The following is a 14049-nucleotide window of genomic DNA, read 5'->3' as shown; positions in this document are numbered from 1 at the left end:
CAAGTGGATGTTCTATTCATCCCCTCCATCACGCCGTTCAACAAGTCAAGGGTTTGGCGCTGCCAATTGTAAAATTATGTTTTTATTTCTATTCCATAGCTATCAAAACTGTCGATCTCGGAAATCTCAGCGCCACCTACCGACATTACCAGACTGTTACCAGACAGCTGATAGTGAGTGCAAAAACAATGCAAAAAGCAGCTGGGTACGTCAAAAGATGGATGCCGAGAAGGAGGAAGCTAGGAATTTGGTAAGCAAGTTTAACAAAAATACTTAAAATATGTTTTGCATTTATAAGTCTTTTTGTAACAATTGCAGCAAGTGGAGTTTGAATGGGTGTTGAAAGAGGAAGTCCATGCAATACTAAAACAGTTGAGGAAGATATTGGTGGAGTGTGCACATCTCTTCCCAGTACCTTTATATGCTAATGAGGGAAAAAAGACTGAAAAATATATCATGAGTGTAGCGCCAGAAAAGCTTCGTGCAATTGTTACGCTTACAGGTGATAGCATAACACATGCCGTAAGTACCCAATGTCTGAGAAAAGGCGATATATAGGAAAATCAAAAAACTCCTTAATTTTTGATTGTTTTGTTTACTTATAGGACATAACTTTTAAGCTTTCGCGGCCACCTCATCAACAGCAGAAAACGCATATAAATCAAGATTCGCCATGGAAATTGCAACAAATACAGGATGCTGCTAACCATCTTCAACAAGCAATCAACCATATTGATGATGTGGATGCAACCTATCACTTCAAGTGAATTCTCATGTTTTTCCTGAAGAGTTTGTTACTTATTTTGTAATTGATATTTTGTAGAACGTCCGACGAGGTAATGACTGTTGTTGGCAACATATTGGAGGCAATGCAGCGCGCCAGAACAAGTTTAGTTATACCAAAAAAGAAACCTATAGCCGATCTCATAAAAAGCCGCAATATGGTTAGTAAATTAACTTTCTTTATGAGGAATTTAACGCCTTTTTTATTTCAGAAATCCTTGGCTCCCAACTTATCTGAAGATCTGGCTGTTAGTTTCTATCTGCAAAGTCACAAATTAATCATGGCAGTATATCAGCTTATTACTGTACAAGGAACAGTGTGCTTTGACTCATACCAAGCTGAGGCGACAGTGCAGTGGCTAAATGATGTCATGCCGTTGCTTTGCGCCGGTCTAAAACTCTGCCAACAACTCAAAGACAAGGTTAGAATTCTCTATACCACCCATGGCGGAACTAGACATATTCTTGCTGAACTTTGATTTTAAAATTTTACACAGAAATTGTAAAAATATTTATAAGATAAAATATAAAGGTGGATCGCAATTAATTGACCATATATATCGATAAGTCAACTCCTTTCCTGCCAACTTTCCAATCCAATTAATATGCGCTAATATGCCAAAATTTTAAAATGAAAGTTCAGCAAGAATATGTCTTTGTGCAAGGACACATTTTTCGCTGATTTTTCTCCATTTTAAAGGAAGTGCTTAAATCTTTGTTTATAAGAACTTTGGTAAATATGTCCATAAACACCATATCGTGCAAAAAACCTCGTTAAACACTGGTACAGTTTAATAAAATCCATGCAATGACATGCAAGCGAAGCCGCTCTGCTGAGACGGTAGAAATAAATCATTTACGTTTGTTTGTTTTAATGGTGTGTTCAATTTATACTTATTATTAAGCATTCATGAGCTTAACACCGGCTTATAATAATTGAATATTCAATTATTATGTTTTTTCTAAGAGAAACTGAAAAGAAAGAAAGAAGCATTTACTGGCATATTGCGATAGTACTATTTCGAAAACCGCCACGAGGCAACTGCAGTTTCATCGTGTGATTCGTGGTTCGAATCTTGGTGAAACCTTTGATAACATTACGAAATTGCCTGACGATGAATTCGTGGCGGTTTTCGAAATAGTACTATCGCAATATGCCAGTAAATGCTTCTTTCTTTCTTTTCAGTTTCTCTTAGAAAAAACATAATAATTGAATATTCAATTATTATAAGCCGGTGTTAAGCTCATGAATTCTTAATAATAAATCATTTACTTCAAAAATTCAGAAGGTTTATGGCGTTTCTCTTTTTCATTCAATAATTGCTGTAGTAGAAAACGAAAGGACTATAAATCTAGTTTCTCGGGGCGATGTCCTTGCTCGGGTCTCTAACTATTCTAACTACAATAAAATCGAATGATCGAATTTCTTTAACGGCAAATGCTTAAATCTAAAGCTCAAACATGGAGTAGATAAGTCGATAAATTAGAACTCGACGGGCAAATTTGAATATACAAATATACAAATAAAATTCCAGTAGCGACAATTTCAGCACCATACGCTTGACAGATTCGAACTCACACCGTGGTACACACACTATGGAAGTCTTATTTTTCTTGTAGCGATAAGGGCACTCCCCAAAGGTTATGGTTACTGTTATCGCTGTTGATGGCCTAGACCGGCTTTTAATACCAGTTGAGTGTTTAGGGGAAAAGCAGCAGCCTCACTCATCAATAGTGGTAGTGGAGCTGAAAAATATTAAACTATATTTTGAAATCTGTTAGAGAAAATATTTACTGTTCTCGTCAGTGCAAAAACATGTTTGTTGTCATTTATGTCATTTATCACACACAATAAATATATCGTAGAGGCCGCAGTAAAATCTGCGAACTCTATCCAACAAAATTTTGCAGTAGAACGCTTTTCTTGCGTCCGATGACCTGTGGTGGAAACCCGCTAGGACCGATGCATTTTTATATCTGTTTTCAGTAATTGTCCGAATGAATAATTTTATTTTTGTCAAAAGGATAAGAGTGTATGTAGTTTAATCATATATTATATTATATGTTAAAGCGAATGCTAGAGTGTTTCAAAGTAATAATTTGTATGTCTCTTTCAGATATCTGTATTCTCCGTCTACAAGGATTTTACTGTACAATCGCATGCAACATCTGCGTTTTCGTATTGATAAACTTTGACACCAATTCTCTCTAAATTTACAAAAGTAGACAAAATTAAAACTAATTAAGAGCAATTTTCCTAAACTTTCTAATTAATCATATAAAATTGCTGATTGTGTTCATGTTTTTACGAGAATAGCCAAATATTTGGGTGCATTTACTTTATGCAATTACATTAGCAAAACATCACACGAAGAAACCATATATGCATTCATAAAAAATCAAACATTACATAACACATATACATACATACAGTTTAAATAATGTAGAAGGCCCATTCCTAATTCACCCACTCAACCACATTTTTTAACTGAAATTATTAGCTTAATTAAGATAGATATTTATATAATTTATTAGATAAAAAATATCTACATACATATACGTAGATACATTCGCAAAATAATGTATCTCCTAAGATATATATTTTTTTAATTAATCGTGTTTACTTAAGACCTTATTTAACTTAACAATTTTCCAACGCCGATACAGTACTTCAACTATCGCTCCATATATGTAGATTTTTTTTCTAGATATTAATTAAAAACATCGCCTTGAAACACCATTATGGCCTCTTAAAAAGGAGACAGGTATGCCTTCACACTTTGCCTTAAGAAATCAAGAAGTATGTAAGTTCCTCTATATAGAGTATGCATAATTATTAATGCGTTTTAATTAAAATTAATATTTCCGAAAAAAAACTGTATACACATTTCGTTATACTATTGGGTAAAATTTTAAAGTTTAATGTGCGTAGACCCTAATGGTGCACAAATTCCTGAAAAGCTGAGCAAGCCTAGTTAAGGTTGTAGGTAATGGTAACTTAGCCTTTTTAAGAACAAATTGAAGTCTGTGATGACCGTCTGTAAGAAAATACAGGCCTGCCAAAACACAGCTCTCAGAAACGTTTCGGGCTGTCTTCTCATGTCCCCAGAACACCATCTACACACTGAGGCAAGAGAATCCGGGCGGGTTTTGTCTGTCGTAAAAGGCGACTAAAATACGAAATAGATGCATGGGGTTGTGTAGCGCAACCAGCACAACTGGCAATCTCACCTATCCGTGGCGAATCCTCTTTAATTAACAGCCGAGGCTCTGGCGACCCCGAACTCGTCATGGATCTAGGGGGTGGGAGGGCGGTATGGCCTAGATGGTGGCATATTGCTCCGGGACGGTATCGAACCCAATCCGGGTCCGTCTCCTGACCCCGGTCCTGAGAAATGGTTTTGCTGCATCTGCCGGAAAATAATCTTTTTAGGACGGTCATACTCTTGTCAGTGTGTCTTGTGTAAGGGATGGTTGCAGCGGACAGGTTGTTCTGGGCTAGATCCCAAAACCAGACGTCCACGTAACTTCTATAAATCTTTTGTGGTTCCTTGCTGTTCACGCCTTAGGACGTCCCATAGTCTGCGCCCTAGAGCCCCCACTACCTTCGAGCAGCCCCGCTGCTCACCAAGCCACAACAAGTACCCGCTGCTGCTCGCACCCCACGGCGCCACCAACTCTTCCGGCTGCTCCCACTCATATCTACAATCTCCGTAGTAGAGTCGGGAACAATGCCGAGCATCAGCCCCTTCCCCCGTCTTCTCCCCCTCTTTTCCGGCAGCAATCGTGTAGGTCAGGGAAACAGACTCTTAGTCCCTACCTCCGTTTGCACCGTTTGCCAGCACAGAATATATATGTTTGCGACATCTGCCCAATGCAGCTCGTGCCTTGTATTTAGCGCATGTCTTCAACCTGTCTCTTTCCACCTCTGTCATACCCAAGAAATGGAAAATGGCCAAGGTGGTCCCGCTACTAAAGCCTGGGAAACCAGCTAACATAGGAGAGTCGTATCGTCCGATATCTCTCCTATCGCCAGAAGCAAAGACGCTTGAAGCCATTTTGCTCCCTTATTTCCAAGCAAATTTGCAGCTAGCCTCTCATCAGCATGGCTTCAGAAAACTCCATAGCACTACCACCATAGAACAGTACTCGTAGCGCTAGACCTATCAAAAGCTTTTGATACGGTCAACCATGGCTCGTTACTGCAAGACCTGGAAGGGTCTACCCTTCCCCCATTTCTTAAAAGGTGGACCGCAAATTATCTGGGTAGTCGGCAGGCATCGGTGCAATTTAGAAACGAAACATCAAAACCAAGGAGAATTAAACAAGGGGTGCCACAGGGTGGTGTCCTATCCCCACTTTTGTTTAATTTCTACATATCTAAGCTACCTTCACCACCGGAAGGAGTCACAATCGTTTCCTACGCCGATGACTGCACAATAATGGCCACGGGCCCAGGCCCAAAGATCGATGAGCTATGCAATAAAATAAACGGCTACCTCCCTGATCTCTCCAGTTTTTTCGCTTCGCGAAACCTGGCATTATCACCGACTAAATCTTCCGCGACCTTATTTACAACATGGACGTCCCAAATGTCGACCATTTTGAACATCCACGTCGATGGCACTACGCTACCGACTGTCCTACACCCCAAAATCTTGGGTGTGACGTTTGATCAGGATCTACATTTTGGTGAGCACGCAGCCGCAATTGTTCCGAGAATTCAGAGCCGTAAGAAAATCCTCAAATCCCTCACTGGCAGTACCTGGGGAAAAGATAAAGAAACGCTCATGACTACATACAAAGCAATTAGCCAGCCGATTACGTGCTACGCGTCACCCACATGGTCGCCAAGCCTAAAAATTACCCACTGGAAGAAGCTACAGGCCTGCCAAAATACTGCTCTCAGAATTGCCACGGGCTGTCTTCTTATGTCCCCAGAACACCATCTGCATAATGAGGCGAGAATACTCCACATCAGGGAGAGAAATGAGATGCTGACCAAACAGTTCCTGTTGAACACCCAGAAACCTGAGCATCCCAACAGACATCTGATTGATGAACCAGCACCGCCTAGGGGCTTAAGGAGTCATCTCCGTAAGCATTTTGAGGAAATACGGCACCTGAGAACGCAGCCGTATGAAGCGAAAAAACACAAGCAGGTCCTTGGTGTACTCAAAGAAAAGTATCCAAAACTCGCGGAAGAGGAACGCATACTCCCCAAGGAAACGCGTGTCACTCTTGCTCAACTTCGTTCTGGATACTGTAACAGGTTAAACGTTTACCTATCCAGAATCAACCCCGACATACAAAATGTATGCCCCGCTTGCAATGTGTCCCCACATGACACCAACCATCTCTTTAATTGTAATGTGGAACTAACGCCTCTAACACCCCTTTCCTTATGGTCCACCCCTGTTGAAACAGCAAGTTTCCTTGGACTCCCGTTATAGGATATTGATGACAATTTGTGATCGGTCGCAGCTGTTGGGTGGGGCGAAGCACTGTTACAACAACAGCAACAACAAGTGTCCTTATCGCTACAACAACAACAACAGTTCTCCATTAGGTAGATAAATGAAATGCTGAACAGTTCTGTTGAATGCCCAAAAACTTGGGCATCCCAATAGACATTTCATTGAATAGGCCCCGCCTCCCGGGGAAATAAAAAGTCATTTTCGCAAGCATTATGAGGAAATACGGCACCTGACTCACACCTTTCCCCTTGTCTAAAAAGATGGACCGCTAACTATCTGAATGGTCGGCAGGCGTCGGTCCAATTTAGGAACGAAATCTCTAAACCTAGAAGAATTAAACAGGCAGTTCCACAGGGTGGTTTCCTATCCCCGCTTCTGTTTAATTTCTACATATCAAAACTCCCTTCCCCACCAGAAGTAGTTACAATCATTTCCTATGCTGATGACTGCACGATTATGGCTACAGGACCTGGCCCTTCAATTGATGAATTTGTTTCTAAAATAAACAGCTATTTTCCCGATATTTTCGGTTTCTTCACCTCGCGAAATTTGGCATTATCACCGACCAAATCCACGGCTACTCTGTTTACGACGTGGAAGCAACTGATGTCGCAAATATTGGACGTACACGTCACACTACCGAATGTCAGTCACCCAAAGTTCTTAGGGGTAACGTTCGATAATACTCTAACATTCAAGGCTCATTGTTTCTAAAGTACAAATTCGCTCATGAGCTACGCCTCACTAGTTTGGTTGCCTGGTCTTAAAAATACACACTGGAAAAGGCTACAGACCCGTCAAAATGCTGCAAGCAGAACTGCCACCGGATGTCTCCTTATGACCCTCGAATACCACTCACATATGGAGGCCAAATAGCTTAATTGTCACAAACCAGGACATCCTAGCAAACAACTGCTTGATCTATCCTCCACGGGGATTAACGGAACATCTCCATAAGCAATATGACGAGATCCGGCACCTGCCAACACAGCCGTTTGTTCCAGGGAAGCATTAGCAGGCCCTTAGCCAAATCCACATAGAATCGGTAAACGCCTTTGTCAGGACGCGACCGGTGAACCCCGTTATTAATACGCAATATCCCACCCTTGCAGAAGAAGAAAACACATTACCCAGTGAGATAGAGGTTTACGCCGATCACTTTATCGGCGGCGCACCGGCGTACGCCGGTATTCTTACTTTAAAAAGCTTGATTTTTCTATTTAAAAAAATAATATTTAGGAAAGGTTTTGTGCACCTACAATTCCCGATGTGCGAACAGTAGCAATCCCGACCACCAGTCGCTACCACGCCTCCTGACCCGCACACCATATGCCAGCACAGAAGCTATAGGACAGCGACTTCGAACACATATGTACCTTCGTCGATGTCACTTCCCTATAATCTCTAGGTGTAGCTCCGAACACTTTCTAACGGATGTTTTTGTCGCGCTATGCTGCCGAGCTACACCAGAGAAAGACCTTGAAACGTTAGGGAGTGACTATTCGGATGTCATTGCGTAACTCATGGGTGAAAATCGTATAATCCTCGGCGCATCTACATAAATAAAATTTTACAAGGACCCTGTATAAAATTTTTAAAATGTAGACCAAAGTTTGAAGACGTTTGTGTTCACAACGATATTTTAGAATGAAAATCGAAGGATTTTAAGTTGAAAGATGTTAACTGCTGTTTTCCGGCCTTATGATATAAGAGCTCATTATGGATGTTTTCAGACTAGTTCGACTGTTCACTACGTTAGGATAGTAGCACACACGGTCATTAGTTCGACTATCTTGGGAAAGCTTTTGCTTCGCCACTTTGAGTGTTCTTGCGAAGGACAGAGCCTCACTTGGTAAATATATGTGCCTACGTATTCACATTTGTAAAAGAAGCCGTAACGTGTAGGTGATGTTTAAATTTGGTTGATGGACTATAATCAATGTGAGTCACTCCAAGGGACGGGTTGGGGATAGGCCCGCCAATTTTAGGAAATGTCAAACCGGGATACTTGGGTGTTGAAGGATTAAGTGTGAAAATCAAAATTAACATTTCAGACGCTATTGTAGTTTCGCAAATGAATGTAAAAGTCCAAGTGATTTTTCACTTTTTGTCATATATCTTCAACTTAAGTATGAGGTAAGAATCATTTCAAAGGAGTGTTTATGCCCCTAGAACCTACTAAAGGATTTGGCATCACTGATTTCGCTATTCTTTCAGCAATGTAAATTTTTTTAAAAATCGGCACTTTTTTGGATAATTTGCTTTTTTTTTTAACAACTTGAGGACAATTTGAGAACATGTTCGCCTTGGGTAATTTTATTTGAACTCATTGATCATTATTAATTAAAAAAAAAATATATGCAAAGTGAGCATATAAATTTAAAAAAAAAATGTTTCTTTTAGTGTTTTGTTTTAATAACTTGGTGATTTGGGTGATGCAAAGTCCGTATTATGCTGACATCGAAAGCGCCGGTTTTTTACATAACTTTTGAACAGTTAGAAAGAGTTAAATTTCGCAATTAGTTTCTTATAACTGGCACTGATGCGCATCCCCCAGCGGGTTAGGGGGTCAGAATATACCCGCGGTAGGTATGCCTGTCGTTAAAAGCGACTAAAATACCAGATTCAAGGGGTTGTGTAGCGCAACCTTTTCAGGTTGCCAGTGCAATATATTTGGAGAAGCTATATTGCCCAAATGTCAACCTCACCTATCCGTGGCGAATCCTGTTTCATTAACAGCCGAGGCTTTGGCAACCCCGTACTCCTCATGGATCTAGGGGTAGGGAGGGCGGAATGGCCAAGAAGGTCGCATGTGGTTATATAACAAATCGTTACCGAGATGGTCGGGCTTGGTACCGGAACGTGCCGGATCTGCATCCGGCAAAGGACCATCAACATCGATAACACTTCCCAAGGCCTTCGAGGAGTGTCCTTATCGCTACAACAACAACATGCGTATCCGTTGATACCACTTTTGACCATGTCCGACCAATTTTCGACATGAACAATAAATGGCCTAAACAGTCTTAAACGAGTAGAAAATATAGTAACGCGCCGGACGCCGCCGCGCCGATATTTTTGACACTCGGCGGCGGCGTGCGAAAAACGACCAAAATCGGCGGCGGCGGCGGCGTTTGTCGGCGGCGTATATCTCTACAGTGAGACACGAGTCATCCTGGGCCAACTTCGTTCTGGATATTGGAACAGGTTAAACTCTTACTTGTCCAGAATCTACCCCGACATACGTAATGTATGCCCTGCATGCGATGTGTCCCCACATGACACCAACCATCTTTTAAATTGTAATGTGGAACCTACGCCTCTAACACCTATCTCCCTATGGTCCGCACTGTTGAAACAACCGGTTTCTTGGACTCCCGTTAGAGGAATTTGATGACAATTTGTGAGTGGTCGTGCCCATTGAATGGGGCGAAGCACTGTTAATACAACAACAACAACACGGCACCTGATAACTCAGCCATATGTAGAAGAAAAGCACAAAGAGGTCCTCGCTGATATCCAAAAAGGCGACTAACCTCTATGCCAGCAATCGACCAAGATAAATACCCTAGACTCGCAGAAAGGGAAAGAAATCTCCCTAGGACGCCTGTCACTCTAGCTGAAATTCGATCGGATCTGGATACTTTTACAGGTTAAACTCTTACCTATCCAGAATCAACCCCGACATACAAAACATATGTTCTTCTTGTAACATGTCCCCTCATGACACCAACCAACGCCTCTAACACCCCTCTCTGCCTCCCTGATGAAGCTGCAAGTTTTCTTAGACTCCCGTTAGAGGATATTGCTGACAATTCGTGAGTGGTCGCACCTATTGGATGGGGCGAAGCACTGCTACAAAAACCACAACAGCAACCGTCTGAAAATTCCGATAGTGTATGGGTCAAATAATCTCCGCTTTGGTTGTTGTTGTATTAACGATAACTCGTCGAGAGTAGAGCTTATTTGTAAACATGTTTTTTAAGAGTTATCTAGTTAAAATCTGATATAATATGCTTCCATTTTTATGTGGTTGGCAATAACGTCTCTCCAAAATTATTATCGTTCTCTGTGTATACTTGCGTGCTGTGTCTATTTGTAAAACAGTTTTTCGTCTTCAAACAAATCTGTTATTTTTTTAAGTCAATTTGGAGTATTCCAGATACCGACGGTGAGTATGGAAGGAGGTATAATGATCAGCTATATGAGCTTTATTACAGGCATGTTCTGCATTTAACTTTCACTCGAATTAGCCTAGTCCCTATCAAACTCGACTAAGAAAAGTACTCGAAGCGCTAGACTTACCAAAAGTTTTAATATAGTCAACCAAGGCACCCTCTTCCTTCTAGTGTCAAAAGGTGGATCGCAAATGATCTGTCTGGTCGGCTGGCATCCGTGCAATTCAAGAACGTAACATTTAAACTCAGAAGATTTAAACAAGGGGTGCCACAGGATGGTGTCCTATCCCGGCTTTTGCTTAACTTCTACAATGCCTCTCAGAGATTTAAGAAGTCATCTCCGCAGTTATTATGAGGAAATACGGCACCTAAGAACTCAGCCCTGTGTAGAAGAAAAGCAAAAAGAGCTCCTCGGTGTTATCCACAAAAAGGCATCGGACCTCTATACCGGGGGTTGCCCGCAAGCCCCGTTCTCAAAGTGAAATACCCTGAACACGAGGGAAAGCAACTTCCCCAGGGAGACGCGCATCACTTAAGCTCAACTTCGATTTGGATACTGTAATAGGTTAAACTCTTACCTATCCTATATTTATGGCGATGGCGAGTACGGAATAAGATTTAATGAATGTACGAGCTTAACGCAGACATCAACATAGTCCAGCAAATTAGAACACAGCGGCTACGCTGGCTAGATCATGTTATGCGAATGAAAGATGACGCTCCGGCTAAGAAAGTATTTTTATCGGAACCCGCTTATGGAAGCAGAGGAAGAGGGCGACCCCCACTCCGCTGGAAGAACCAGGTGGAAAACGATTAAACTCCCTTCGTGTCAGCAAATGGCGCTACTTGGTACAGCAAGCCATAACCGTTTTAATGGTTAACCGCCAATTAAGTAAGTAAGTGCTTGCAATGTGGAACCAACGTCTCTAACACCCCTTTCTCACTGGTCCTCCCGTTAGAGGATATTATTAACAAATTAAAAATTTATGAGTAGTGGCACTACTACAACAACAACAGCAAAAACAACCACAACAACACCAAGGTACACACAGCCTTCGTTGACCCACAGCACGACAACTTCCTTTCCATCGCACATCAAAGTATTGCAGTTAAAATGTAACGGCATCATTATCTATAATTATGTGCAATACAATATTTTTATACTCAGCTTAACTTTGATTGGATAACGGTTGGTTGTACAGGTATAAAGGAATCGAGATAGATATATACTTCCATATATCAAAATCATCAGTATCGAAAAAAAATTTAATTGAGCCATGTCCGCCCGTCTGGCCGTCTGTCCGTTAACACGATGACATAAGTAAATATTGAGATATCATCACCAAATTTGGCACACGAGCTTATCTGGACCCAGAATAGATTGGTAATGAAAATGAGCAAAATCGGATGATAACCACGCCCAATTTTTATAAAAATAACATTTTGGAAAACACAAAAACCCTGATTATTTAGTAATTAATACACCTATAATGTTGAAATTTGACGTGCGGACTGATATTGAGACTCTTGATAAAAATTGGAAAAAAACTTTAAAATGGGCGTGGCACCGCCCTCTTGTGATAAAATCAATTTTACAAATATTATTAGTCATAAATCAAAAATCGTTAAACATATCGTAAAAAAAATCGGCAGAGAGGTTTCCTTTACTATAAGGAATGCTTTGAAGAAAAATTCGCGAAATCGGTTAAAGACCACGCCCACCTTTATATAAAAGATTTCTAAAAGGGTCGTGGACGAATAAAATAAGCTATAAAGAGCTTTATATCAATGGTATTTCATTTCCCAAATTGATTTATAACAATAATTAGGAAAAACTTCAAATTTTAAAAAATGGGCTTGGCACCGCCCCTTTTATGACTAAGCAATTTTCTATGTTTCGGGAGCCATAGCTTGAAGAAAAATTAACGGATCGTAATAAAATTGGGTAAACAAATTTTCCCTATAGCAGGAAATATTTCTAGAAAAAATTTTCGAGATCGGTTAAAGACCACGCCCACTTTTATATAAAAGATTTTTAAAAGGGTCGTAGACGAAAATAATGAGCTGTATCTTGCCGAAAAAGAGCTTTGTATCATCAGAATTTTACTTTCTAAAATGAATTATAACATTAAATTGTAAAACACTAAAATTTTTGAAAATGGGTGTGGCACCGCCCCTTTTATGACTAAGCAATTTTCTATGTTTCGGGAGCCATAACTCGAGAAAAAATTAACATATCGTAATGAAATTGGGTACACATATTTTCCTTATAACAGAAAATATTTCTAGTAAAAATGGACGTGATCCACGGCAACTTAGATATAAAACAAGTTTAAAAGGGTCGTAGACTAGTATAATAAGCTATAACTTAGCAAAAAATAGTTTTGAATCAATGCTATTTGACTTATCAAGTTTTACTGTAAGAGGAAATGGGGAGACATTTTTCTTTTAAACGGGCGGTGCCATGTGTTATGTAGAAAAGTAATTTATCTGAAATGAAATGTACAATTGAAGTTCACGCTGAGTATATAATGTCCGGTTACACCCGAACATAGACACCTTTACTTGTTGAATCAGACACCTTTACTTGTTGAATCTTCGCGGATGGCAATCGAATCATCTTAGCAGATTTTAATCACCAACTGTGACATTCAAACCTACCAGCAGACATAAGTGGATAAGCGATTTAAATGGAGGGCACGACACTCGGCTTACATTCAATACTCTCCATCAGAAATTTTAACGAAAATGTGTTTAAAATGGTAAAATGATTTCTACCTTATCTTTCATATATTACATTAATGCCAGCTTTAAAATTAAGGTCAAATGCAACTTCAAAGTTCTTTAAGAAATTCCTGCCTCTGGTTGGCCATCATTAACACAAACTGCCGTAGGCTTAGCTACTTACCGAAATCTCGGAACATGGCCAAGGTTATTTTCATTCCGAAGGCTGTCAGAAGATCTCATGTATAACCTAAGGATTTCAGGCCAATCGGTCTCTTGTCTTTTCTTCTTAAGACGTTTCAGCAGTTGATTGACCCTTACCTACGGAAAAGTATTCCTCGAGAGTTACTGTCGACTTCGCAGCATGCCTATTGAATAAATAGAGGGATCCCTAGAACACAAAGAGTTCGCTCTGGGTGTCTTCCTAGACATCGAGGGGGCTTTTAACATTGTCTTACAAGGGCAATCGAAAGGGCTCTGGTTGGTTTAGGAGTAGAGGGGGCTCAAGTTGAATTTATCAACAAACTTCTCTGGAGCAGGTTGGGGAGGGAGGGGCAATAATCGAGAGAAAGGTGTGCAGGGGTTCGTCACAGGGGGGTGTTCTATCTCCTCTGCTCTTGGTTTGTGGTAGTCGATGAGCTGAACCCAATGGCTGTCGGTTGGTTGCCTATGCAGATGACCTGTCTGTCTTAGTCAGGGGAAAGTTTCTGGTTCTGATAACTAACTCTACTATTGCGCGACAGATTGCGTGCTTAATCAAAACTGCTTGTAGCGCCTCTACCTTTGGTGCTTTTATACTCTGTGATTTACTCGTTGCATATTTTTTTTATTTGTTCAAGTCTATAAATTTTAATCCTTACAGACTATGATACAATGAAAATTTAAAA

General features: G+C 40.5%; 2 protein-coding genes across 3 annotated transcripts in view; both read left to right on the top strand.

Moving 5' to 3' along the window:
* rogdi (rogdi atypical leucine zipper) overlaps positions 1 to 3664 on the top strand; it is a 78272-nt gene extending 74608 nt beyond the window's left edge. The window contains exons 2-7 of one of the 2 annotated variants that reach the window (XM_067791619.1): positions 100 to 250; positions 319 to 522; positions 606 to 763; positions 824 to 944; positions 996 to 1205; positions 2901 to 3664. In XM_067791619.1, the coding sequence (XP_067647720.1) occupies positions 100 to 250; positions 319 to 522; positions 606 to 763; positions 824 to 944; positions 996 to 1205; positions 2901 to 2969 (913 nt within the window). In that variant the 3' untranslated portion in view covers positions 2970 to 3664. Of the gene's footprint in view, positions 1 to 99; positions 251 to 318; positions 523 to 605; positions 764 to 823; positions 945 to 995; positions 1206 to 1483; positions 1704 to 2900 lie in introns of those variants that run through there. The other variant, XM_067791620.1, reaches the window with a different exon arrangement.
* The window catches only part of LOC137253986 (3 beta-hydroxysteroid dehydrogenase/Delta 5-->4-isomerase type 4), a 130312-nt gene that overhangs the window by 74602 nt on the left and 41661 nt on the right, over positions 1 to 14049 (top strand). The window lies entirely within an intron of this gene.

The sequence above is a fragment of the Eurosta solidaginis genome, chromosome 5, assembly GCF_040869045.1.
Source record: "Eurosta solidaginis isolate ZX-2024a chromosome 5, ASM4086904v1, whole genome shotgun sequence".
NCBI classification, from domain to species: domain Eukaryota; kingdom Metazoa; phylum Arthropoda; class Insecta; order Diptera; family Tephritidae; genus Eurosta; species Eurosta solidaginis.
This window is presented reverse-complemented; position numbering and strand designations above follow the sequence as displayed.